This window comes from Dreissena polymorpha, chromosome 13 (assembly GCF_020536995.1).
Source record: "Dreissena polymorpha isolate Duluth1 chromosome 13, UMN_Dpol_1.0, whole genome shotgun sequence".
Lineage (NCBI taxonomy): Eukaryota > Metazoa > Mollusca > Bivalvia > Myida > Dreissenidae > Dreissena > Dreissena polymorpha.
Window position 1 is genome coordinate 74,177,421 of NC_068367.1, and position 24,287 is coordinate 74,201,707.

At 35.3% G+C, this 24,287-nt stretch overlaps 1 protein-coding gene and 1 long non-coding RNA gene across 21 annotated transcripts in view; one reads left to right on the plus strand and one right to left on the minus strand.

Annotated features, from left to right (window-relative positions):
• Positions 1 to 993: 993 nt before the first annotated feature.
• Positions 994 to 3,735, plus strand: LOC127856156 (uncharacterized). The gene is made up of 2 exons (XR_008037871.1): positions 994 to 3,335; positions 3,378 to 3,735. It is a non-coding gene; the product is annotated as an uncharacterized LOC127856156 (long non-coding RNA).
• The window catches only part of LOC127856139 (oxidative stress-induced growth inhibitor 2-like), a 44,817-nt gene continuing 24,245 nt past the window's right edge, over positions 3,716 to 24,287 (minus strand). For 6 of the 20 annotated variants that reach the window (XM_052392149.1, XM_052392154.1, XM_052392152.1 and 3 more), the window contains 6 exons: positions 19,312 to 19,578; positions 14,625 to 14,761; positions 13,739 to 13,930; positions 10,449 to 10,540; positions 4,662 to 6,983; positions 3,716 to 4,474 (listed from right to left, as the gene is read on the minus strand). In XM_052392149.1, the coding sequence (XP_052248109.1) occupies positions 5,978 to 6,983; positions 10,449 to 10,540; positions 13,739 to 13,930; positions 14,625 to 14,761; positions 19,312 to 19,363 (1,479 nt within the window). In that variant the 5' untranslated portion in view covers positions 19,364 to 19,578 and the 3' untranslated portion in view covers positions 3,716 to 4,474; positions 4,662 to 5,977. Of the gene's footprint in view, positions 4,475 to 4,661; positions 6,984 to 10,448; positions 10,541 to 13,738; positions 13,931 to 14,624; positions 14,762 to 19,311; positions 19,579 to 20,384; positions 20,551 to 24,287 lie in introns of those variants that run through there. The other 14 variants (XM_052392166.1, XM_052392165.1, XM_052392164.1 and 11 more) reach the window with 14 other exon arrangements.

Here is a 24,287-nt window from a genome sequence, read left to right on the forward strand (position 1 = left end):
ATGGGAGCATAAAATAATTTCAAGCAGAATGTCAAAGCTGGCCCATGTCCATCATCGCATAAAATAAATGTTGATAACACAAACGATATATTTTATATGCGAATACGATGATTTTACAGTGTACAACACTAAATGTCTTTGATGAGCTTGGCATTGCCTGATGATGAAAGCATAACTATGTCCTGTTTTACTACCGTGTATTACCGGTATTGTTGTTCTTAGGGTGGTGATCGATGTGCATTCAAAAGTAAACATAATGCGTTTGTTAACGAGTTAAAAAGTGTGTTTCCCGATAATGCTCTTAATAAAAATTCTCTTTAATTTTAACCCATTTATGCCTAATGGACTCTCCCATTCTTCTAAGTTGGATCAATTTATTTTCAAAATTAGGGATGTCTTGTATATTTATTTATATATTTAGAATATGTCTTACAGAAATTCCTTTTAGCAAACATCGCAGACCCATGGCGTCTCATCTGGGTCTACGCTGTTTGCCAAGGCCTTTTTTCTAGACACTAGGCATAAATGGGTCAACGTGTTGGAGTGTTGGGAAAGGCGTGAAGTAGTGTAGCAAATGGGTTAGACATCCGTCTGAAACAAATATCAAATGTGATCTGATTTGCTGACTAACACCAGGCAATATTGCTTGTATTTGATTGGCTATATGGTTATATCTAACGAATACTGGCTAAAGTTGTACTTGAGAATTTCATGATCAATGATATTAAAAGCTTAATGCATTCATTATAAGCCAAAGGTTATTTAAATAGCAAACTTGGAAAATTATGTTTGGAATACTCTACCTATAATCGATATATCAAGAACTACCTCTTTTGTTTTTAATTGAAACTGAGACAAATTGAAAACACTTATACAACTTCCTAGCATGACAGCTTCCATCCTTTACGAAAGATCTTGAATCGGCCACCCATATTGAGTACATTCTTAATAAGGCCTACACAAGAATAAACGTAATTAAAAGTAACAAGGGCTGTTTGTAAAACATGCATGCCCCCCATATGGGCTGTCAGTTGTAGTGGCAGCCATTGTGTGAATATTTTATTTGTAACTGTGACCTTGACCTTTGACCTAGTGACCTGAAAATCAATAGTGGTCATCTCCCAGTCATGATCAATGTACCTAAAAAATTTCATGATCCTAGGCCTAATTATCCTTGAGCTATCATCAGAAAACCATTTTACTGTTTCGAGTCACTGTGACATTGACCTTTGACCTAGTGACCTGAAAATTAATAGGGGTCATCTGCCAGTCATGATCATGTACCTATGATGTTTCATGATCCTAGGCCTAAGTATTCTTGAGTTATCATCCGGAAACTATTTTACTATATCGAGTCACTGATACCTTGACCTTTGACCTAGTGACCTGAAAATCAATAGGGGTCATCTGCCAGTCGTGATCAATGTACCTATGAAGTTTCATGATCCTAGGCATAAGCATTCTTGAGTTATCATCCGGAAACCATTTTACTATTTCGAGTCACTGTGACCTTGACCTTTGACCTAGTGACCTGAAAATTAATAGGGGTCATCTGCCAGTTGTGATCAATGTACCTTTGAAGTTTCATGATCCTAGGCGTAAACATTCTTGAGTTATCATCCGGAAACCATTTTACTATTTTGAGTCACTGTGACCTTGACCTTTGGCCTAGTGACCTGAAAATTAATAGGGGTCATCTGGCAGTCATGATCAATGTACCAATGAAGTTTCATGATCCTAGGCCTGATCGTTCTTGACTTATCATCCGGAAACCATCTGGTGAGGACCGACGGACGGACCGACATGTGCAAAACAATATACCCCCTCTTCTTCGAAAGGGAGCATAAAAATTTAATCTAGACTGTTCCTCATTGGAAACTACGTATCATGTATACATCCCTTGCTCGAATACAGCGATGTCATTTGCGACAACTGCACATTAAAATACCAAGAAAGATTCGAAATCGTCCAACATAGTCACAGGTGCAACGAAATATATCTATATTCAAAAGATTCCGCAAGAAGTTGGATTAGAAACTTTAAGTAATCATAGAATTAACATATACACTCTCTTTTTACTAAATGATTAACAACCTAATCCCAATCTCTCTTTCCACCCACGAATATCAACAACCGCTATAATATATGGAATAATCAATCACTGTATTTTCAAAGACCTAGAACTGCTCTCAAATACAACTATTTTATCCCATCCAGTACTCGTGTTTACATTAGCTTTGCAACCGAAATCTCGAACACAACAACAAAGTTAATTGCACCCATAAGGTATGGCCATAAAGAATGGAAGAACAAAATTAAGTTCAAATTTATAGTTGTTTATTGACTATTATACAACGAAAAGGCAAATAAAAAGTGTATAATCACATTAGTTGACATACAGAATTCGCAGTTGTTCTGATAACTTTAACATTTTCTATGTTCGGTCTGTTGTGTCCCTTTGATTATGCTCCAATTTAGGAAAATTTGAATGTTTATTATTAAAGGTTTGACAACTTTTACCGCCTCATGACAATATAAAGATTCAAAATGGTTGGACGAAGACGTGCATGGTCACGAAAAACACACACGCTATTGTTTATTCGAGCGGGAAAATAAGATTACTGTCCCAACAAGTAGTTTTTTTCCTCTTACCCGACCGAAGCTATTTTTTATACCAACCCTAATCTTGTATGTTTTGTTATGGTATTCCAGTTGCAGATTTCAATCGTTTTCGTCTCATATTTGCAATATAAACAATATCATATAAGATGGATATTCTACAAAGACATTAGAATGATTTCTGATATCATAAACACAACCGTTCTGAACAAATTTAATGAAGTTCAGACTATAAATAAGACTTCTAGAGCGTTAAAAAGGTTTTACTATAATGAAAACTGCTCCGTCTCTGGTGGCAATATTTTTCAACGGACGAGGACCATTTTCGACCTCAGCTGAGATATCATAAGAGCAAAAGTTCTGACCAAGTTACGTGCAGCTTGGGCAATAAATGTGACTATATAGTGAAACAAAACATTGATTTTATTAGACTAAGTGGCCTACTTTTCGAATCCACGTAACCCTTTTCCGATCTCACCCCAAGATATAAATGTTCTGAAGCTTCATGAAGATTGGACAATGAATGTGCCCTCTAGAGATTTAAGAAGGTAAGATTGGACAATCAATGTGCCCTCTAGAGATTTAAGAAGGTAAGATTGGACAATCAATGTGCCCTCTAGAGATTTAAGAAGGTAAGATTGGACAATCAATGTGCCCTCTAGAGATTTAAGAAGGTAAGATTGGACAATCAATGTGCCCTCTAGAGATTTAAGAAGGTAAGATTGGACAATCAATGTGTCCTCTAGAGATTTAAGAAGGTAAGATTGGACAATCAATGTGCCCTCTAGAGATTTAAGAAGGTAAGATTGGACAATCAATGTGCCCTCTAGAGATTTAAGAAGGTAAGATTGGACAATCAATGTGCCCTCTAGAGATTTAAGAAGGTAAGATTGGACAATCAATGTGCCCTCTAGAGATTTAAGAAGGTAAGATTGGACAATCAATGAGCCCTCTAGAGATTTAAGAAGGTTAGATTGGACAATCAATGTGTCCTCTAGAGATTTAAGAAGGTAAATGTTGACTGACGACAGCACACCATGAGCACGTTGTTCTCAGGTGAGCTAAAAATGAAGAAAAGGAAAACGAAACACTGGTGCAGTTTTAAGAACAACAAGTCTTTATTGATATTAAAATACTTAAATAATCATTGTTAATTATAATTAACCATCATTAAAGACATATTTTATACTCGAGCATACAAATAAACATAAAAATAAATAACACGTGAGCGTTGATGCATAAAATATTTCAATTAAAACATGATTTCAAATGATACTAAAACCAACGTTGAATAACATAAGTATTCAGGCTTGTTATGTAAGTGCGACCATTATTGAAAATACCCTAAGCTGCAAAATGATATGACTCTGATTAGAATAGAAAATAACCCCATTATGAGACCTCCTGTACATGTGAATAGGCGGAAAAACTATACATCATCTAGATAGTTTTAACAGACAATATGCCTCATGAATTTTTAACTGGCTTTATTATTCTGGTAAAAATAAATGTATATCAAATATGTGCATATTTGCTGAATATGTGATTGTTGTCATTAAAAGCTTAAACAAATCAGTTCAAGCTGTATAGGTGCAGACCCATCTACGGATTGCAGACCCATCTACAGATTGCAGACCCATCTACGGATTGCAGACCCATCTACGCGGATTGCAGACCCATCTACGGATTGCAGACCCATCAACGGATTGCAGACCCATCTACGGATTGCAGACCCATCTACGGATTGCAGACCTACAGCTGTATCTACAGATTGCAGACCCATCTACGGATTGCAGACCCATCTACGGATTGCAGACCCATCTACGGATTGCAGACCCATCTACGGATTGCAGACCTTTCTACAGATTGCAGACCCATCTACGGATTGCAGACCAATCTACGGATTGCAGACCCATCTACGGATTGCAGACCCATCTACGGATTGCAGACCCATCTACGGATTGCAGACCCATCTACGGATTGCAGACCCATCTACGGATTGCAGACCCATCTACGGATTGCAGACCCTACGGATTGCAGACCCATCTACGGATTGCAGACCCATCTACGGATTGCAGACCCATCTACGGATCATGTATGTCATATGCACATCATCACTCTGTTAAAATGATAACATAAACAACAGCAAATTTGCATTGCTGTTTGGATAAAATTATTTAATATGAGGTGAGCTCTGTAAAAAGGGGGTTTAATGCATGTGCATAAAGTGTCATCCCAGATTAGCCTGTGCAATCTGCACAGGCTAATAAGGTACAACACTTTCTGCTGTTATGGTATTTTTTGTTTGCAAAGTCTATTCTTAGCAAAAAACCAGTAAAGTCAGAAAGTGCTGTCCCTGATAAGCATGTGCAGCCTATTAAAACTCCTTTTCACACAGCACGGTTCAATAATAGTATTTACATGAGCAAATATTTTGTATTGGATTTCTCTCACAGTAAGGCACAGGATTTAACAGATATTATAAGTATACATTGGTTTATCAAACTGATAATGATGGTTGTAACTGATGTTCTTATAAAAGGCTAAACCAACAGAACACATGTTGATTTTAACCCTTTCCCACTAAAAAGCAAAGTAAAAATGGCTATAAACAGCATAAAACCAAAACAGCCTGCAAGTAACTCACAGTCTGTTCAGGTTCTAAGCTGTTTGCTGTTCATCAGTATCTAAGGGTTGGAAATGAAGCCTTTAAAACATGAATCTACTAAGACAGGTCTTTAATTGAATTTAACTTTCTAAGGGACTACAAATGCGTCAAAGACGAATCTAAGTGGTAAAGGGTTAACTTTCTTTTGTTAACACTTCTGGCTAAGAGTATGAGTTAAGCGTGTATACAACTATAGAATATTGCTGACCACAATGGTAACTATAACGCAATACATTCAACTTATTTTTTATCATGAAATAACATAAGCATTGCTCATAAGAGATCATTTATACATGACATGGGAGATACAAATTAACTGTATCACTGATACCTATAACAAGTTGGTTAGTATTAATATAACAATATGCAGTAAAATAATGGTACATGCTCTTGCACGTTAAGTTCTGGTGTGTCTATTACATTATGTAATTTAAAAATATACAAGCACATTGTTTCAAATATGCAGACAAAATTAACTTGACAAAAGTAACTTGAGATGGGATTGGAAGAGAAACTGTATCTAATAAAGGCAGTATGTTCTGATTTTTGCGGTTTAGGTCCGTGATATTGTTACACTATACGTGTAATAACAAGGTTTTAGTGCACAAAAATTGGAGCACAAAATTATCCAACTACATAGTAGTTATAACATGCTTCTGTCAATCCAAAATACTATGCAGTATAGCTGGGCTAAGATTCACTCTTACACGTTAAATAATTGGTGATACCCAAGGCACCACCCTGTCCGAACCTTACAAAGTTGTCACCTACAAGGGGTCCCATTGCAAACAGCCCCAGCTCCTTCATGGACTGGTAGGAATAGGGGTCAATGTCGATAGGATTGTGCTTGCTTTCTATTGGATACTTTTTCACAACCCCCAAGTCCCGTCCCTCATGAGGTAGAAAACTCAGATCTGGTCTCGAACCAATAAACACAGCGACATGAGACACTTTAACCGACATTGTTTCGTCTGTTCTTTTCTTGTGCTCTTTTAATATAACAGTCTTGTCAGGTTCTATATGCACAACACCTTGTTTCTCGAAGGATTTATAGAATGGACTTTTTTCACTTCCTTTCATCAACATGTGGACTTTATGATATTCGGGATACATGTTTTTTGGTAGTTTTCGTAAAATGAGGCTTGGATCGTTTGCGCCTCGTCGAAACGCATGATAAATAGGCACCTGGTTCTGTATAGATATGAGAATAGCATCAGCAGCACTCAAACCAGCCCCAACAACCATAACAGGTTCATTGCTGGCTAAATTATCTCTTTGATTTATCACAGATTCAAATTCATGAAGCGAATGACTAACAAAGTCTAAAGTCTCTCCAGGGACGCTCAGAGTATTTGGGACATCAAATGTTCCTGTTGCCAGAACAACATACTTGGAACATATGCTGAATTCCTCGCAAGTTTCGTATTTGGTGGCCCCAATGTCGTTACTGTGTGGGGAAGTATAATAACCCTTGACTTCATAGAAATAGGGAAAACCATTTATTTCTGCACAACAACATTTTTTGTCTTCTTTTCCACTTGTCTTCTTGAGAGTATGCACTTTTTTCACGGATGTGACAACATAACCGTTGTAGAAATTATTCTGAATGTTCATCTTGTTCACAAAGTGTGTGTAGTAGTTACAGACATCAGATATAGTGGCCCGATCTCCATTGGTTTCTTTTCTTCTGTCAGAGCTGCAATTAGGACAAGATATGAAAATATTTTGGATAGTATGAACTGATTAAAATAACATAAATGAAGTTAAATTTAATCAGAATCTGTATGCATATTAACTTTATTTGATAACATGCCACTATACTTTCTTAATGCACACCATTAGGTCTGAAACAAGTTTTGATATGAAAATTAAAAACAAAAAATTAATGAAAGACTACTATTGAAAAATTATTAACACCAAAACTAGTTGTCTCCCTTAAAATCCCCCTTTGTAAATCAAGTCCTGGATTTGAAGTTCTAGTTAGTGTTCTATTTGTCTGTACTAATTTGTGACCATAAACCATTCTCATGTTTAGCCTAAACAGACAAACTTGGTTACCAAGCCTTGGTTATCACTCACGTTTTTGTTCCTGCCAACAAGTTATTGGGCACTTAAGTATTAGACACTTATCTGGCTTTCTTATTATCCCATAATTTTCTGAAACGTTACCGGTATATCTTAATTTTTTAAATTAACAAACAAGAAGAGAAAAATGGGGACAAAACATTAAAGCAAGATTTCTATATTGCCAATTAGGGCACATGTCAAGGTTGGAAATACTTAACAACAATATTTGGTTTAGTTCTAATAGACTAAATAAATATTTTGTTTTAAAATCTAGAACAAGAGAGATATCAAACTGGGACACACATATCATTTTAACTTCAAGCAATCCATTTGCTCAGTAGAGCTGATCCAACAAATTTGGCAACGGAATACATACTGAAAACAAGAGGGCCATGATGGCCCTGAATCGCTCACCTGACTCATTAAGATCAGATGAAAACTATGACCTCTATTGTCTACACAATGTTTTTCTATGATTTGACCTAGTGACCTAGTTCCTGACTCTAGATGACCCAAATACAATCCCAATCCAGATTTCATCAAGATAAACATTCTGACCACAGTTCATAAATATTGGATGAAAACTGTGACCTCTATTGTCAACACAAGGTTTTTCTATTTATTTGACCTAGATTTTTACCCCAGATGACCCAAATACAATCCCACCCAGATTTCATCAAGAATTCTGACCAAATTTCATAAAGGTTGGATGAAAACTGTGATCTCTAATGTCTACACAAGGTTTTTCTATTATTTGACCTAGTGACCTAGTTTTTGACCCCAGATGACCCAAATAAAATCCCAACCCAGATTTCATCAAGATAAACATTCTGACCAAATTTCATAAAGATTGGATGAAAACTGTGACCTCTATTGTCTACAGAAGGTTGTTCTATTATCTGACCTAGTGACCTTGTTTTTGACCCCAGATGACCCAAATAAATCCCAAACCGGATTTCATCTAGATAAACATTTTGACCAAATTTCATCAAGATTGGATGCAAACTGTGACCTCTACTGTCTACACAAACAAATTGTTGACGGACGGACGCACGGACACACGCAGGCACGCACAACGGACGCCGGACATCACACGATCACATAAGCTCACTGTGTCACTTCATGACAGGTGACTTAAAAATATGTGTCGGAGATAAACATGAACAGTTGTGGTTAAAATCCCATAGAAACAAGGGCTGTTTGTAAAACATGCATGCCCCCCTATATGGGCTATAAGTTGTAGTAGCAGCCATTGTGTGAATACGTTTTTTTGTCATTGTGAATGGTGGTGGTGGTGGTGGTGGTGGTGGTGGTGTAGTAGTAGTAGTAGTAGTAGTAGTAGTAGTAGTAGTAGTAGTAGTAGTAGTTGTAGTTGTAGTAGTAGTAGTAGTAGTAGTAGTAGTAGTAGTAGTAGTAGTAATAGTAGTTGTAGTAGTAGTAGTAGTAGTAGTAGTAGACGTAGTGTAGTAGTAGTAGTAGAAGTAGTAGTAGAAGTAGTAGTAGTAGTTAGTAGTAGTAGTAGTAGTGGTAGTAGTAGTAGTAGTAGTAGTGGTAAAGTAGTAGTAGTAGTGGCAGTAGTAGTAGAAGTAGTAATAGTAGACGTGGTGGTGGTGGTGGTGGTGGTGGTGGTGGTAGTAGTACTAGTAGTAGTAGTACTAGTAGTAGTAGTCGTAGTAGTAGTAGTAGTAGTAGTAGTAGTAGTAGTAAGTCGTAGTAGTAGTAGTGGTAGTAGTAGTAGAAGTAGTAGTAGTAGTAGTAGTAGTAGAAGTAGTAGTAGTAGTAGTAGTAGTAGTAGTAGTAGTAGTAGCAGTAGCAGTAGCAGTAGCAGCATTACAAGACCAATACTTAAGAATGATCAAATGGGAAAAGGTAACATAGCACCAGCAGTAAATATGGGGCTCATTTACAGGTCAGATTTGGAATCTCTGCTGTAAAATGAGATTTTGAATGAATTAAAGGGAGGCAAATCTGTAATAAAAAGAACATGCATAAACCGTAGTTGTTTCCCTTGTTTGAACCATGCTAAATCCTTACAAGTTTGGAAAGAATTGGATGAAAAATTTGGACTTTATTGCATAAACACCATTTTCTCAATTCAAGGGGAGGTAATTCTGTACTTCATGGACCAATAATGCTCATTTTTTGTAGGGTTTGTGTCCTCATTGATATAAAGACACTGTGCAAATTTGGAAAGGATCGGACAAAAAATGTGGAAGATTTTTGAAAGTTTTCACAAAATAGGCAAAAACGAATAAACATGCAAAGTTCAACGAGCTCCTGCGGCCATGTTTTTTGACAAATCAAATTTCTTTGAACAACTTTTTCAGGGGAGCCCTCAAAGGTCATCCCTGTGAAATTTTTTGAAAATCTGATGAGCGGTTTCTGACAAGAAGATTTTTTAAGGTTTTTACCATATATGGTCATGGCGGCCATCTTGGTTATGTGATCAAATTTTTTTTAACAATTCTTTTGTCCCATGACCTAGGGATGCTCCACATGAAATTTAGTTGAAATTGGCTCAATGGTTTAGTAGAAGAAGATGTTTACAAATTTGTATACGGACGGACGGACGGACGCCGGACGCTGAGTGATCACAATAGCTCACCTCGAGCTATCGCTCAGGTGAGCTAATAAGCTTTGACTTTTTGTGGGACACAAATGTATTTCTCCCTCATGCTTGTGCAATTGAGAAGAACCATTAAAAAAACTAGCAAAGGACCAACTGATAAAAATGTGTGTAGATTTGTTTAAAGAAAAAAATGGCTTTCTGATTTTGATCTATGGTGGCCATCTTGTGAAGGGGAACCATGTACATGTTTGTAGAAGACTCTAAAAGAAACAATTCTGAGCACTTCTGGAAGGGCACTTTTCACATAGATGTAGCCAAGCTGCAAACTGGGTATTTATCTCAGTGTTTTTCTTCATTGAAATTTGGGTCCTGTAGGGGGACCCATTCCTAAAGTATACATATTACAAAGGGGACCAAACAATTTCCAATTTAAGGTTTCTCAAAACTTTTTTTTAAGTCTCAACATTTATTTATTTAATTTCTTGAAGGGCAGGTTTCACGCAAAGCTGCAAACTGGGTATTTACCTATGATTGGATTTGAGCCACTTCTGGAAGGGCAGGTTTGGCAACTCCATCCAACTGCTGAGACTCAGGGTTTGCATGGAGCCCTCCATTGCCTACGAACACAATGCAATAAATTGACTCATCTGCCATGTACTCACATATGAGCCACTATCTGCAAAAATGGGATTAAATTGTAGTGCATAAAGCAGTCTGAACAGGTTAATCAGGGACAAAACTGGCTACTTTCATGGAATTTTATACTTAAAGGATGTCTCTTTATAATGAATTTAGTCTAGGCAGAAAGTAAGGTCCCTGAGAGCCTGTGCAAACGCTTATCTAGTAATACACTTTTCACTTGTGCATTAAGCCCCATTTTCCCAGTGTGAGTTTTTTTTTTTACATGATACATGCTTTAAAACTTTGAAATGTTGTATTCATGACTTTTGTTCAATTTTGTGAGATATATTAAAATGGAGAAAGCTTTTATTTACTACAAAACTATTGTACCATTGACCCACTTTAGTCTACCAACATAACGCATTGCATAAGGTTATCTCCCTTGTATACACACTCATGATACACCATAAAAGATAGTTATCAAAACTAGATGTGTTTGTAAAACACAATGTCCCCCTATATGATGTTTGACCTCGAAGGATGACCTTGACCCCTATATGATGTTTGACCTTGAAGGATGACCTTGACCCTTCACCACTCAAAATGTGCAGCTCCATGAGATACACATGCATTTTAAATATAAAATTGCTAGCTTCAATATTGCAGAAGTGACATTACATGAGCAATTTTGACCCATATATTTGACCTTGAAGGATGACCTTGACCTTTTACCACTTAAAATGTGCAGCTCCATGAGATACACATGCATGCCAAATATCAAGTTGCTATCTTCAATATTGCAAAAGTATTCATAAAATAAGCGATTTGGGCCACATATATTTTACCTCTGACCTTGAAGGATGACCTTGACCTTTCACCACTCAAAATGTGCAGCTTCATGAGATACACATGCATGCCAAATATCAAGTTGCTATCTTCAATATTGCAAAAGTACTCATAAAATGAGCGATTTTGGCCACATATATTTGACATCTGACCTTGAAGGATGACCTTGACCTTGACCTTTCACCACTCAAAATGTGCAGCTCCATGAGATACACATGCATGCAAAATATCAAGTTGCTATCTTGAATATTGAAATACTGCAAAAGTGTACATAAAATGAGCGATTTTGACCCATATATTTGACCTTTGACCTTGAAGGATGACCTTGACCTTTCACCACTCAAAATGTGCAGCTCCATGAGATACATATGCATGCCAAATGTCAAGTTGCTATCTTCAATATTGCAAAAGTTATTGAAAATGTTAAAGTTGGCGCAAACCAACCAACCAACCAACCAACCAACAGACCAACAGACAGGGCAAAAACAATATGTCCCCCACTACTATAGTGGGGGACATAATTACGATGAACAAGTCTGCAAGCCCTGCAATGAAACAATATTGAACCAGGCCACACAATACTTCTGGTTTCCTATTGATGGGCTTGTAACATTTACTTGGTCTCTAGACATAACACAAGACTTTGGGATTGCATCATCAAACTTGTAGTTTCTATGTCTGTAAATATTTTGTGTGTGTTTGTTGTTGAATTAAGGCAAACTGCTATTTAAAATGACTAGTTAGGTACTTTGACTTCTTTTATTTGCTGAATAATTTGCATGTTAAAGTAATGTTTCTTTTAAATAAAGCAAATTACCCTAATACAATCATACCAAGGGCTGTTTGTAAAACATGCATGCCCCCTATATGGGCTATAAGTTGTAGTAGCAGCCATTGTGTGAATACGTTTTTTGTCACTGTGAACAGTGGTGGTGGTGATGGTGTAGTAGTAGTAGTAGTAGTAGTAGTAGTAGTAGTCGTAGGTGGTGGTGGAGTAGTAGTAGTAGTAGTAGTAGTAGTAGTAGTAGTAGTAGTAGTAGTAGTAGTAGTAGTAGTAGTAGTAGTAGTAGTACAAGTAGTAGTAGTAGTAGTAGTAGTAGTAGTAGTAGTAGTAGTAGAAGTAGTAGTAGTAGTAGTAGTAGTAGTAGTAGCAGTAGTAGTAGTAGTAGTAGTAGTAGTAGTATTACAATACCAATACTTAAGAATGATCAAATGGGAAAAGGTAACCTAGCACTGGCAGTAAATATGGGGCTCATTTACAGGTCAGATTTGGAATCTCTGCTGTAAAATGAGATTTTGAATGAATTAATCTGTAATAAAAAGAACATGCATAAACAGTAGTTGTTTCCCTTGTTTGAACCATGCTAAATCCTTATACATTTATAATGCCTATTTCCAGTAACTGTGACCTTCACCTGTGACCTTGACCTTTGACCTAGTGACCTCAAAATCAATAGGGATCATCTGCAAGTCATGATCAATGTACCTATGAAGTTTCATGATTCTAGCCCCAAGCGTTCTTGAGTTATCATCCGAAAACCACCTGGTGGACGGACGGACCGACCTACCGACCGACCGAACGATTGACCGACATGAGCAAAGCAATATACCCCCTCTTCTTCGAAGGGGGGCATAAACATAGCCACATCATTACAAAGACTAAATGAATACTTTGGCATGTAGCTTCAAATACCTTAAACATTTTATCACAATATACCAAATGACTTTCAGTACAATCTGATATAAATAGCATCCTAAAATCCAGCTACACTTATTTAGGAAAATAATGTACTGGTCAGAATGCGTGCAAATAGTAATCCTATACAAGAGATGTTTGTGCAACATCAATCCGCCCTCTCCCGCCACCCAACAAAATCATGAAGAAACCAATTTCTTAAAATATTATGTGACCATGACCTTTGACCTTACCTATACAAATTCATAAAGCCGGGCTAATAGTAATTTTTTAAGGTTCTCATGATCTCCAGCAGCAATATAAGGCTCCAGTATAACTCTTAACCCCTTAGATATGTATTTTCAAGCATTTGTAGTCTCTTAGAAAGTTAAATTTAATTAAAGACATTTCTTACTAGATTCAAGTTTGGAAGTTATTTTCAACCTTCAGATACTGATGAGCAGCAAATAGCATACAAGCTGAGCAGTCTGAGAGTTTATTCCAGGCCGTTCTAGTTTTATGCTGTTTGCACATAGCCATTTTCACTTTACTTCTGAGTGGGAAAGGGTTAACTGACATTTTCGATGAAATGTTTTTGAAACCAAAGTCAACATTACAAAATAAGGCGTGTATAAACTAGAAAGAACAAACACTGAAACACTATGAAACCCACCTGCCAAGATCCTCCCGGTTTAGATTTTCCCAACACCATGTGCTCAACCATGTGATTTTCCTCGTATCTCCAGCGCAGCAGAGACGGGTTATCTGCCCCTTGATCTGCGTCTGGGTGCGAGAGAGCGTCAAACAGGACTGCCACGGGATTGCTGGACCGGCCCTCCAAACCCTCGCTGAGGAATTCTAGGTCCTGTAAGATGGGATCATGGAATGAGTCTGAGATCTTCAAAATGAGCCGCCACACTCACTTGGAAAAATGGCTTGATGCATGCCTGTGAAGTCCACACAAGCTAATCTGGGGCAATATGGAATTTTTCATTGGAATTCTTGACTAAGCAAAAATATCATTTTATGCTGGGAATTTCTAAATGACGCTTATTTAGCCTCTATTTAATGCTTCAATCTCCAAAACAGTGCTTACTTAGCCTGCCTTAGACTGCATTCTTCAAAATGTTGCTAATTTAGCCTGCATTTGAGGCTCAGATCTATAACATGATGCTTCTTTAGCCTGTATTTGAGGCTGCATTTTCAAAATATTGCTTGTTTAGCCTCCATTGTTAGTAATATGCAAGGTTGTTACCTTGATGAATTTTGAAATGGATTGTAGATTTGTTTATCAAAAAGAGGGGCGCAAGGAATATTAGGCTGCAATCTTTTCATACACGTATGTTGCATTGTGAATTCAGATAAATTTTCTCTTCAATTAAAATATAAAATACAAAGTTTCAGTAATTTGAAAATAAATTGTTGACTTATTGATAAAAACTTTAAAAATAAAAGTTTTAAGTTTATACTGAACAGTATATAGAACAAATAATTTATTGTTCACATTTAAAAATTATTTTTTTTAAGGATTATCTGTGCAAATAAAAAAGATTCAATACCTGCTCCACCAGTGAAATATTTCTATCCACCTCCTGCAGTCGTGCATTCAGCATGGGATTGGGGTGGGGCTGTCCTGTGTAGTAGGGCCGGTAACCAGACAACATGTAGGATAGGCAGATACCTGATGGGCCGTTCCCTGAAAGGATTGTATATAGATGAGCCTCGATCTGGGAAAACAGGGCTTAATGCATATCCATTAAGTGTTGTCCCAGTTGAGCCTGTGCAGTTTGCACACAGTAAACTTTACACACATGAATTATCTGATTTCCCCAGTGCAAGGCGATCTTATGTTCTTAGGTACCAGATGGCATAAACTTGATTTTAATACAGTATGGACTTTTCTGTGAGCATATTATTCTATTTTACATTTTTTTGGTAATAAACTAAGATATTACTTTTGGTAAGTTTTCACAAAGATGGAAAAAGAACAGGTATTTGTTGTAGCTATGCTATTATTTTTACATCTCCTTTACATTCTTAATAGTTTTCTTGAAGCAAAGACATAATGAAATATGCTTGTGTTAATAGCATTTTATAGTTTCACTCAAAAAGAACATTTATGATGCAAGTTTTATTTAACCAAGAGTATATTATGCTAGGATCACTACTGAATACATCAAAAATGTAACATTGACCTTCCATAAAAATTGCTAACTCATTTAATAATTAATGTAGAGCAAAATATGGAGCCTTTAAAGTAACTGGGATATAAAATTGTTGTAGTGAAAGTTGACAGTTGTTCAACCACATGTATATCATACTCAGATCACCTGTCCAGTGAAAGATAACAAATGTGACCTTGACCCTCCCCAAAATATGCTTACTCATGTTAGTATGATAATAGCGAAAAACATGGAGCCATTTAACTACATCAGCTAGTGTTGTAGTGAAAGTTGACAGAACAACATTTATAATACTTCCACTATAACATAATTACCCTGATTATGTTCTTTCAGTCAGTTGGGCGATCACAACAAAAATGAATCAATGTAAATAATTTTGATTGAGAAATGTTATCTTCATCATCACGTTTTTAACTGCGTTAAAAGTTAAAGAGGCATAAATCTTTCAAAATTTTCCATTATGATACTTTTCATAATGCAGTCATGTTTTTTAAAATAATTATTTTAAATTAAGTAAGTTTTGATAAAAATGCCTACTATGATAATATTCAATATATTATATTTGCTACGAAAGTAACAATCTTGGCAGTTCACACTAAATATTTGATGGAATGGCAGATGGTTTTAATTTGATGAGCACACCTTAATATGGCTATGTCAATACATTAGCCGCATAACGGGTGCCACGCTCGGCTGCGAACGCTTGTCAGATTTTTTTTTTTTCTTTAAGAGGTCACAGTGACCTTGACCTTTGACTTAGTGACCCAAAATGGGTGTGGCATGTAAAACTCATCAAGGTGCATCTACATATGAAGTTTCAAAGTTGTAGGTGGAAGCACTTTGATTTTAGAGGCAATGTTAAAGTTTGATATTAGAAGTCACAGTGACCTTGACCTTTGACCTTGAGACCCAAAAATGGTAGTGGCGTGTAGAACTCATCAAGGTGCATCTACATATGAAGTTTCAAAGTTGAAGGTGGAAGCACTTTGATTTTAGAGCCAATGTTAAGGTTTAAGCACAACACCTACGGCAAACGGTGGACGTCGGATGACTAGCAGGCTATGACAATAGCTCAGGTTTTCTTCGAAAACAGCCTCGCTTAAAATTGGGCAAAAACTGATTGCTAATGAAAAAATAATAATCCAAAAATGTATTTTCTTGTCTTGCAATAAAACATATAAATTGAATCAACAACATTTCCTTTTTATGAGGAAAAGTATAATTGTAAATGCTAGAAGCGATGTTATAAAAATATGGTACCTATAGATTTTAAATCTATAGCTAATGATAATCTATTCTATCCCATAAGAAATTGTAGTCAATGGAAAAATATCATGTTAATTAAACTAAAAATAGAAACAAATATGTAAATAGTTTTCCAATAACTAATGGAGCCAAATACATTTAACAAAAGAGCATTCTTCATGATATACAAATGTAATATCAATTAAACTAAAATATGAACAAATCATTACAACATTTGCCAATCACTAATGGAGCCAAATAACAATAATATTTAAACATATGGACCTATTATAAACCTTGAGGCTTAGAAATCAGTTACCCGTAGTTTCAAAGGTTTGATAATCTAGACATCAGACAGATATTCAGCATGAAATGATCTTTAAGGTGAGGTCAATGGCCGTTCCAGTTGTCTGGTATGTTCTAGATTGTCTGCAGGATAAGCATGGATTTTTCTGTTGCTATATCATTATGAATGGCAAATTAGTTGTATAGCCACAAGTACTGTAAAAAATATATTGATAATAAAATCAGTTTTTAATTGAAATGTATGTAAAATAAAAATTACTGAAATCTAAATGTAGTAGTGCAAAATGAACAATTTATCAAAAAGCTATTTCATTAATTGTTCTTTCATTATAAGCTATTTGGTAATCTTTTCATACAAATATTTTCTTACACAAAAAATGATAACTTGGTAATTAAAATAGCTACATATATGGATAATGTGTCATTCAAATTAGTGGGGGTAAATATATAATTAAAATCATTACAAGTCATGTTTGTAGTACATTTTACATTTAAAACTCCATTTTTAACTTGATGTTCTAATAATTACTAGGTAAATTTGTTTTACTTCAGTTAAGAACAACTTAGCCTAGGACATGTTGACTATTAACCCATTTATGCCTAGCGTCCTGAAAAAAGGACATTGCAAACAGCGTAGACCCAGATGAGACGCCACATAATGCGGCGTCTCATCAGGGTCTACACTGTTTGCTTTAACGAAATTCTGTAAGAAATATTCTAAAAATAGAAATAAATATACCTGACATCCCTAATTTTGGAAATTAATTGATCCAATTAAGAAGGGTGGGAGAGTCCACTAGGCATAAATGGGTTAAACTCAGCCGAGGTCAACATTGATATTTATGATGTTTATGTTTACATATAGCCTGAGTGTGTCATTTTCCCACAGCTTTATCATCTTGAACTCAGGAATTAAATTCCTTTGCAGGTTACTTGATAAAACATTTGCTTATCTGTCACTCTGTTTGCTTAAAACAGATTCATCTGACTATTCTATCTATATGTTACACAGAGGCCCACTTCAAGTCACAACAACGTTTTTCATTATGTAAAATGAACGCTTAAATTTTTTGTTATTATTCAAACTTTCATAATTGTTTACAAGTCAAAACTGTTGACAATAGAATTGTCCTATTTTTGTTAAATTCATAAACTTATGCAATATTATACATACAACAAATAACTTTCATGTAATGAAAATGTATGTGATTGCTTCACAAGTGTATTTAATTAAAAAAAAACAAAGCTGAAATTTGCACTCCACCTTTAAGCCCTTCAGTTTTAAGTTGATAAGCTGAGATGTTCAGAATGAACAAATAGATACACGTAACATTAGCTTTCTTGCATTCGGCTTGGATCATCCATCCTTGAAGTTGAACTACATGCATCCCACAGTGTTAAGTGTTGCAAAACTCAACCAATGAGCAATAAATGATAGCATCTTGTTTAGAAATAGTTGACGCATACAGGCGCATGAATCAACTCATAATGTAAGTTTATGTAACAGGTTTTAGGACTGTTAAATATTAATCATTCAGCATCAATTCAGGCCTTTTCCGCCCTATGCCACGGGTCCGAATTTCGCCTCCATTCCCAATGCAAATCTGGTTGTTTTTTCCCAATTGAAAAAAAATAAAATAAAATTAAATTAAAAATATATATATATTTTTTAAACCTTTAAATATATAAGTTAACCTGATCCAGTGTAGAAAATAGAAAAATATTGCATAATTAAATTACCTGTTGCCTTGACTTTGTTTTAAAATCAGTAAAATTTGTTTAATTGATTATTTAAGACTTTGCTTATTTTCCCCAAAATCGGGCGTTTCGCGCGATTGTTTTCCCTCAAAAAAATACCAGGCCCTTTCCCCAAAATCAGGTTAAAATCCCTGCACTTATCACAGTTCATAATATTTTGTAAAATTTTAATTAAATCAAAATAGTCGTTATTTACCAGTTAACAGCTTCTTTGAAATATAAGAAACACTATTTAAATGCGATTATTTTTCCCAATGGAGCCAGTTTCGCGATATTTTTTTTTCCCAAAATGTAATTTTTCACGCCGCGAAATTCCCGAAATTCCAGTGTGGCTTTTTCCCAAAATGGAGCGGAAAAGGCCTGCAATTAAATATATTGTACACTCTTTGTTAAAAACAACCGTCTTAAATGAATGCTCCCCTAAATTTGTTTAATAATACACACATCTGAATTCCTATATACTTCTTTTTCTGCTTTTAATGCTGAATACAAACACATACTAAACGTAAATCTTTGGTTGCTTTCTTCACATACATGTATGTACATGTACCAAGCAACAAAGTCAAATTATTTTGTCTTTCTTCTAGTAATAAGCATATAACATGTAAAAAATAGAATGCCTTTATTTTCATACCTATTAAGGCATATACACTCTCCTTCAAAATGCACTTAATTAAATGTATAAGAATGAACAAAAATAGAATTAAATATTATTTACATTGAAAAAAAATTGAAACATTTTAATTTAACTTACCAATTATAACGACATCTGTGCATTTCTGTGATTTGCTGCAGCTGATTGGCATTGTTGGTTTTGTATAACATATGAATTATCAGTTTTAGTTTATTATTTTCTTTTTGAATTAAATGTCTTCTTAAGTTCTACCAATGCTTCTGTGAGTCCAAGTTATAATAGTCATAGGTTAAAAATGAGGTAAGTTTTCTCAGTTGCTTTTATTGGTTTATTGTAACCTTCCTTGACTGATGGATGATCAACCTCCCACAGTGGCAACACTCACACCTGTAAAATAATTAAACAAGTATGAGGACATAATATTGTGTGTTCTGATAATTTAAAATGGTAATTTTTCATGATATTGCAGTCAGTTATTTTCTTTATTGCTGTTAAAAATACAGTTAATCTGAATTCATTGGTAAATAATTTTTGTTTATAAATATTATGCATCTGCCTATAATTTTTTGTTGTATCATGGTGGTTGTAGATAAAAAAAAATTCATTTGCAAAATTCTTCAGTTTTATACAAAGTTTCTTTGTTAGGTGTCAATGACAAATATCATGAAACAAATCAAATTTGAAAGATAACAAATAAAAATCAAATTTGATACTATCACTAAAGTGTCAAAAAAGCCCTGAATGCTAATTCACAAGGGAATTTTGACAGCAGAGAATTAATGGGCTACTTTAATGTACCTTTGTTGGAAACATGCTAATGTAATAAAACTGTCAATAAAAGATGTGTACAGTTTTTTTTTAATGACCTAAGTTGACAGTTTTAATATAAACACGTCTGTTTAATTAAATTTCCAAGTTAAAAGTGTGCAAGTTTAAAAGCAAATAAAAAATCACTTATATTACAATATACAAAATTCAAATCACAGAAAATACATTTCCCTTTCTTACATTTTCATACACCATGTTCTCTTTATTGTAAGTGTTAATTCAAAGTTGTCTTCATGTATTATTAAACATGTATTATTAAACAAGCTTAGCAATACATTATATTGTTAGGTGATGCAAAACACAATTATCATGGCACCAGATTAACAATTTAAGTAGCCTAAATAAAAATCATCAACTCTCTTTACCTTTTATTATCCTTATAGTTAAATTATATTGTATGATTCTTTCACTTTACAAAATTACACCATCATTATCACTGATGAACAGTCTAGAATGGAACATGAGTGAAGTCAGTTACTACTTGCAAATAGCCATACATCCTTAGTCAGTTCTGCTTGATATAATATACTATCAGTGTTCTAGTGTCCTAGCTTAGTGTAAAATAACCATAGCTAAAAATAGCATGTTACAGCACAGAAATGCAGCCATGCATCAAGAGTCCTAGTTTACCACTGGGCTAAAGTTCATACTGCTTAATTACATGTACTTAAATAAGCATTTCCCTTAGTCATGTATGTCAGATCAACCAACGTCACTGTATTCTAGATATTTTTATTTCAATACAGCAAGATTTATGTCATTAAATTTGAATTTCAGCATTACAGATTTTTTATATTGCATAGAAACCAAGATTGAACAGCAAGAACATATACATAAAGGGGTATCTGGCAAAGTATCCAAGTGATACACAATGTAACAGTATAAATCATAATCACATGATCATCCTTTTACACTGCACCAGGATATTGCATGGGGTTCGGTCATATGGAAGGGAATATCCGCCAGTGCATGCATGCTGCTAAATTACAATTTCAATTTGCTTAATGACAATTATAGTTTACTACATGACAACACCATGTTGATATATTACAATTGGTAATACCCGCGATTACATGCTTGTTGCTAAATGACAATTGCATTTTGCTTTGTTTTATTTGTTTTAAAATAACTGCGTCTTCCTTGCGTGTTTATGCTTTTTTGTATCAGTTAGTGTTACATTACTTGCATACTTCGTTTTAATGTTTACTCGATGTATGCAAATAATGTATTCTTGCGAGCAAATGACAAATGAATCATTTCTGTTAAAAAGTCCATGTGCCTATCTTCTTGTTGCTGAACTATCATCATTTTAATACTAAGTTATGCATGAAAATGCATATTTATTGTAAGTTTTACTAAGCGAAATGACTACGCACAAGGCAGCAGCTCACATAAGGTAAGCCGAATGCCGACTGCATTAAGACAAACGCATTAGTAATACTGAATTCATAAAAGAGACGGGGAACCAGAGTTTTCTATTAATATTCGATAGTATCGGTAGTGTTCGTAAAAATGTTAATTTTATGCACGGTGTTGTAACATATATACTCTGACAAATTTCTACATTGCGCCATTTTAAACGTGTGGCCAATAGGTAGCCAGAAACAGAACACGGTGAACTATTTCCCTTAATTTGACAAATTTACAGCCGCTAGTGGAAACTGTAGCCAAAAAAGTAGCCGAAAACAAAAGTTTGGTACAATAACCTGCATTAAATGAACAAACTGTCAGCCGCTAGCGGAAACTGTAGACGGACGAATGAACAAACAAACAGACAGACGAACAGAAGAAAGGACGAACGAACGAACGGACGAAAGAAGAGACAAAACGAACGGACGCACGGATGAACGAAGGCATTATAAACTCCACGGCACAATACAGTCAAGAAACCCGGTAAGCGGAAATGTCCGACTGCAGAACGAACAACCAAAAGCAAGTTTAAATAGTGTTCAAGACGAACGAATTGACGGACAGACGAACGAATTGACGGACGGATGAACTGACAGACTAAATAAGGGACGAAAGGGCGCAGGGACAAACGAAGGAACAACCGAAGGTACTGATGGACATCTGCATATGCGGACTGCACAGACTTATATGGGACGACACCTTACGCACATTCATTAAACCCAGTTTTCTAAAAGCGCATATGCCTAGAGTATTATTCAAGATTAGCCGATCCGCACAGGCTTATAGGGGCTGAATCATTACAGGATTTTGCTTAGAAAATACTTACTTTAAAGGAAAAATACCATAAAGGCGGAAAGTGTTGTGCCGGATTAGCCTATGCGCACTTCAGAGCCTAGTCTCTGATGACACTTTAAGAACTTGAATTCGGCCCAGTTTGTCCAGAATAAGGCTCACTTTAACGCTTGTAAGTAATGGGATGTTTCGATAGATTTTCCAAGCGTTAAATTTAAAAAGAATAGATACAATCAAATAACGAGTTTCGTTTTTTGTTTGGTTTCGAAAATCTTTCCTGGAAAACCGTTAATATTTTAAATGCGGTCAAGTAGCATGATTTTGAAACTGCATCCTAAAAAAATATTTTCGCACATAAATTCCACAGGCGTTAAACCTGCAAATACAATATTAAACTAACAAAATAGATCTGAACCAAAGGTAAACCAGTTATAGTTGATATTAACATGTGTATTTAGTATCCCTTTATTGGCCATATAACTCATTCAGCTTGACACTCATGTATAGGCTTATTATTGACTATACTTGTAATGCCTGCTGTAACCACTGTCGGTAATAGTTTCAATACCCTGGGTCATATGAATGACAAGTTGCCTTTTCAATTTTTAAGTAATTATTCGAATTTATGTTTATTACTTTAATAATATATATGATATTATTGTGCATTACAAACGTAATTAATGCGTGTATTAAGTATCGTTTAAAGAACCTATCGAATTTCATTTAGTTTTTTTTTCTAATTGAAAATATACTCTAGGCGGAAAAGGTCGTCCCTAATTAGCCAGTGCAGACTGCATATGATAATCTAGGACGACACTCTACGCACAAGCATTAAGCCACGTTTTTTCAGACTGAAGCTCATATACAAATACGAATGTTGCGTGTGATGGGAAAGATATGGGCAGAACGCCATAAATTAGGACGCTGGTGTGACGGGAAGGCGAAAAACAGCATTTTACCGAAAATGTCATTGGCGTCCTTACTATGACAATCAGAAATTTCCAGAAACACAATCTTAGGTCGCCGTAAGGACGCCAGTACGGTGTGACTGGGCTAACGTAGTAACAAAGTAATACGAAACAATCAACGTCTCAAGTCATTTGTTGCACAAAGTCATGTCGAGCCTCGTGGTTCCGGTGTTATTCATTTATTAGCGAATAGGTCTTTAAAACTACTAAATTAGTACATCGGTATATGTGAGTTAGGGGGTAGGTTGTTATAGTGTAAATAGCAGACATGTTACTTGAATACACAATAACAGGTAGTTAGTGAACAAGAACAAAACTTATTCGAAACAAATATTACTAAAGATCGATGACACAAAACAATTAAGTGTCATTATTACACAAAGAAATCGCCCTCAACCCTTTATTTGCGTCCTCATTCCGCAGTCAGAAAAATGATATTAGAGGGTGAGGCATCGTTTTATTTTTTTTCGACAAAAAATGCCTAATGTTTCCTTATCATTTTCTTAAAAAATGTTCGAGATTCTCAACAAAACAGTCGATATGCTTCATGAAAGAAAAAAACATCAACATTAAATTGCTAATGGTAATTTGTGTCGCCGCATAAGGCATGTTGTAGACGGCTATGTTTTTACCCGAACCCGCTCACCGCTTTTTAGTTAATGAGGCTATTGGAAGACGGTATTTCGACATAATGAATATTCATTGTATTTAAATGAGGCATTTTTTACGGAGGATTCCAGAGATAGTCGATATATCACGATTGATACCGGAGATTTTGATTTTGATGTTTAGAGTAATCTCCCGGCAATTTACGCTGCAATTTGCGCTAGAATTATGTTTTTGAATACTGGTTCTCCTTTTCGCAACGTGAACTATTTATAATGGCGGTGTATGCAAAACCGAAAACTAATCCTAATCAGAGACGCACTAGCAATCGACTTAAGAAGAAATATAGATCCACAAAGATATTAACAGCTTGTTAAATTCAGTAGCAACATAGCCAAATGCACATAGTTAAACAAAGAACACCGTTTGAATTAGCATTCATACAAAGTCCAAAAGGTCAACTGCAGTTGTCAATAACACACACGCAGTAAA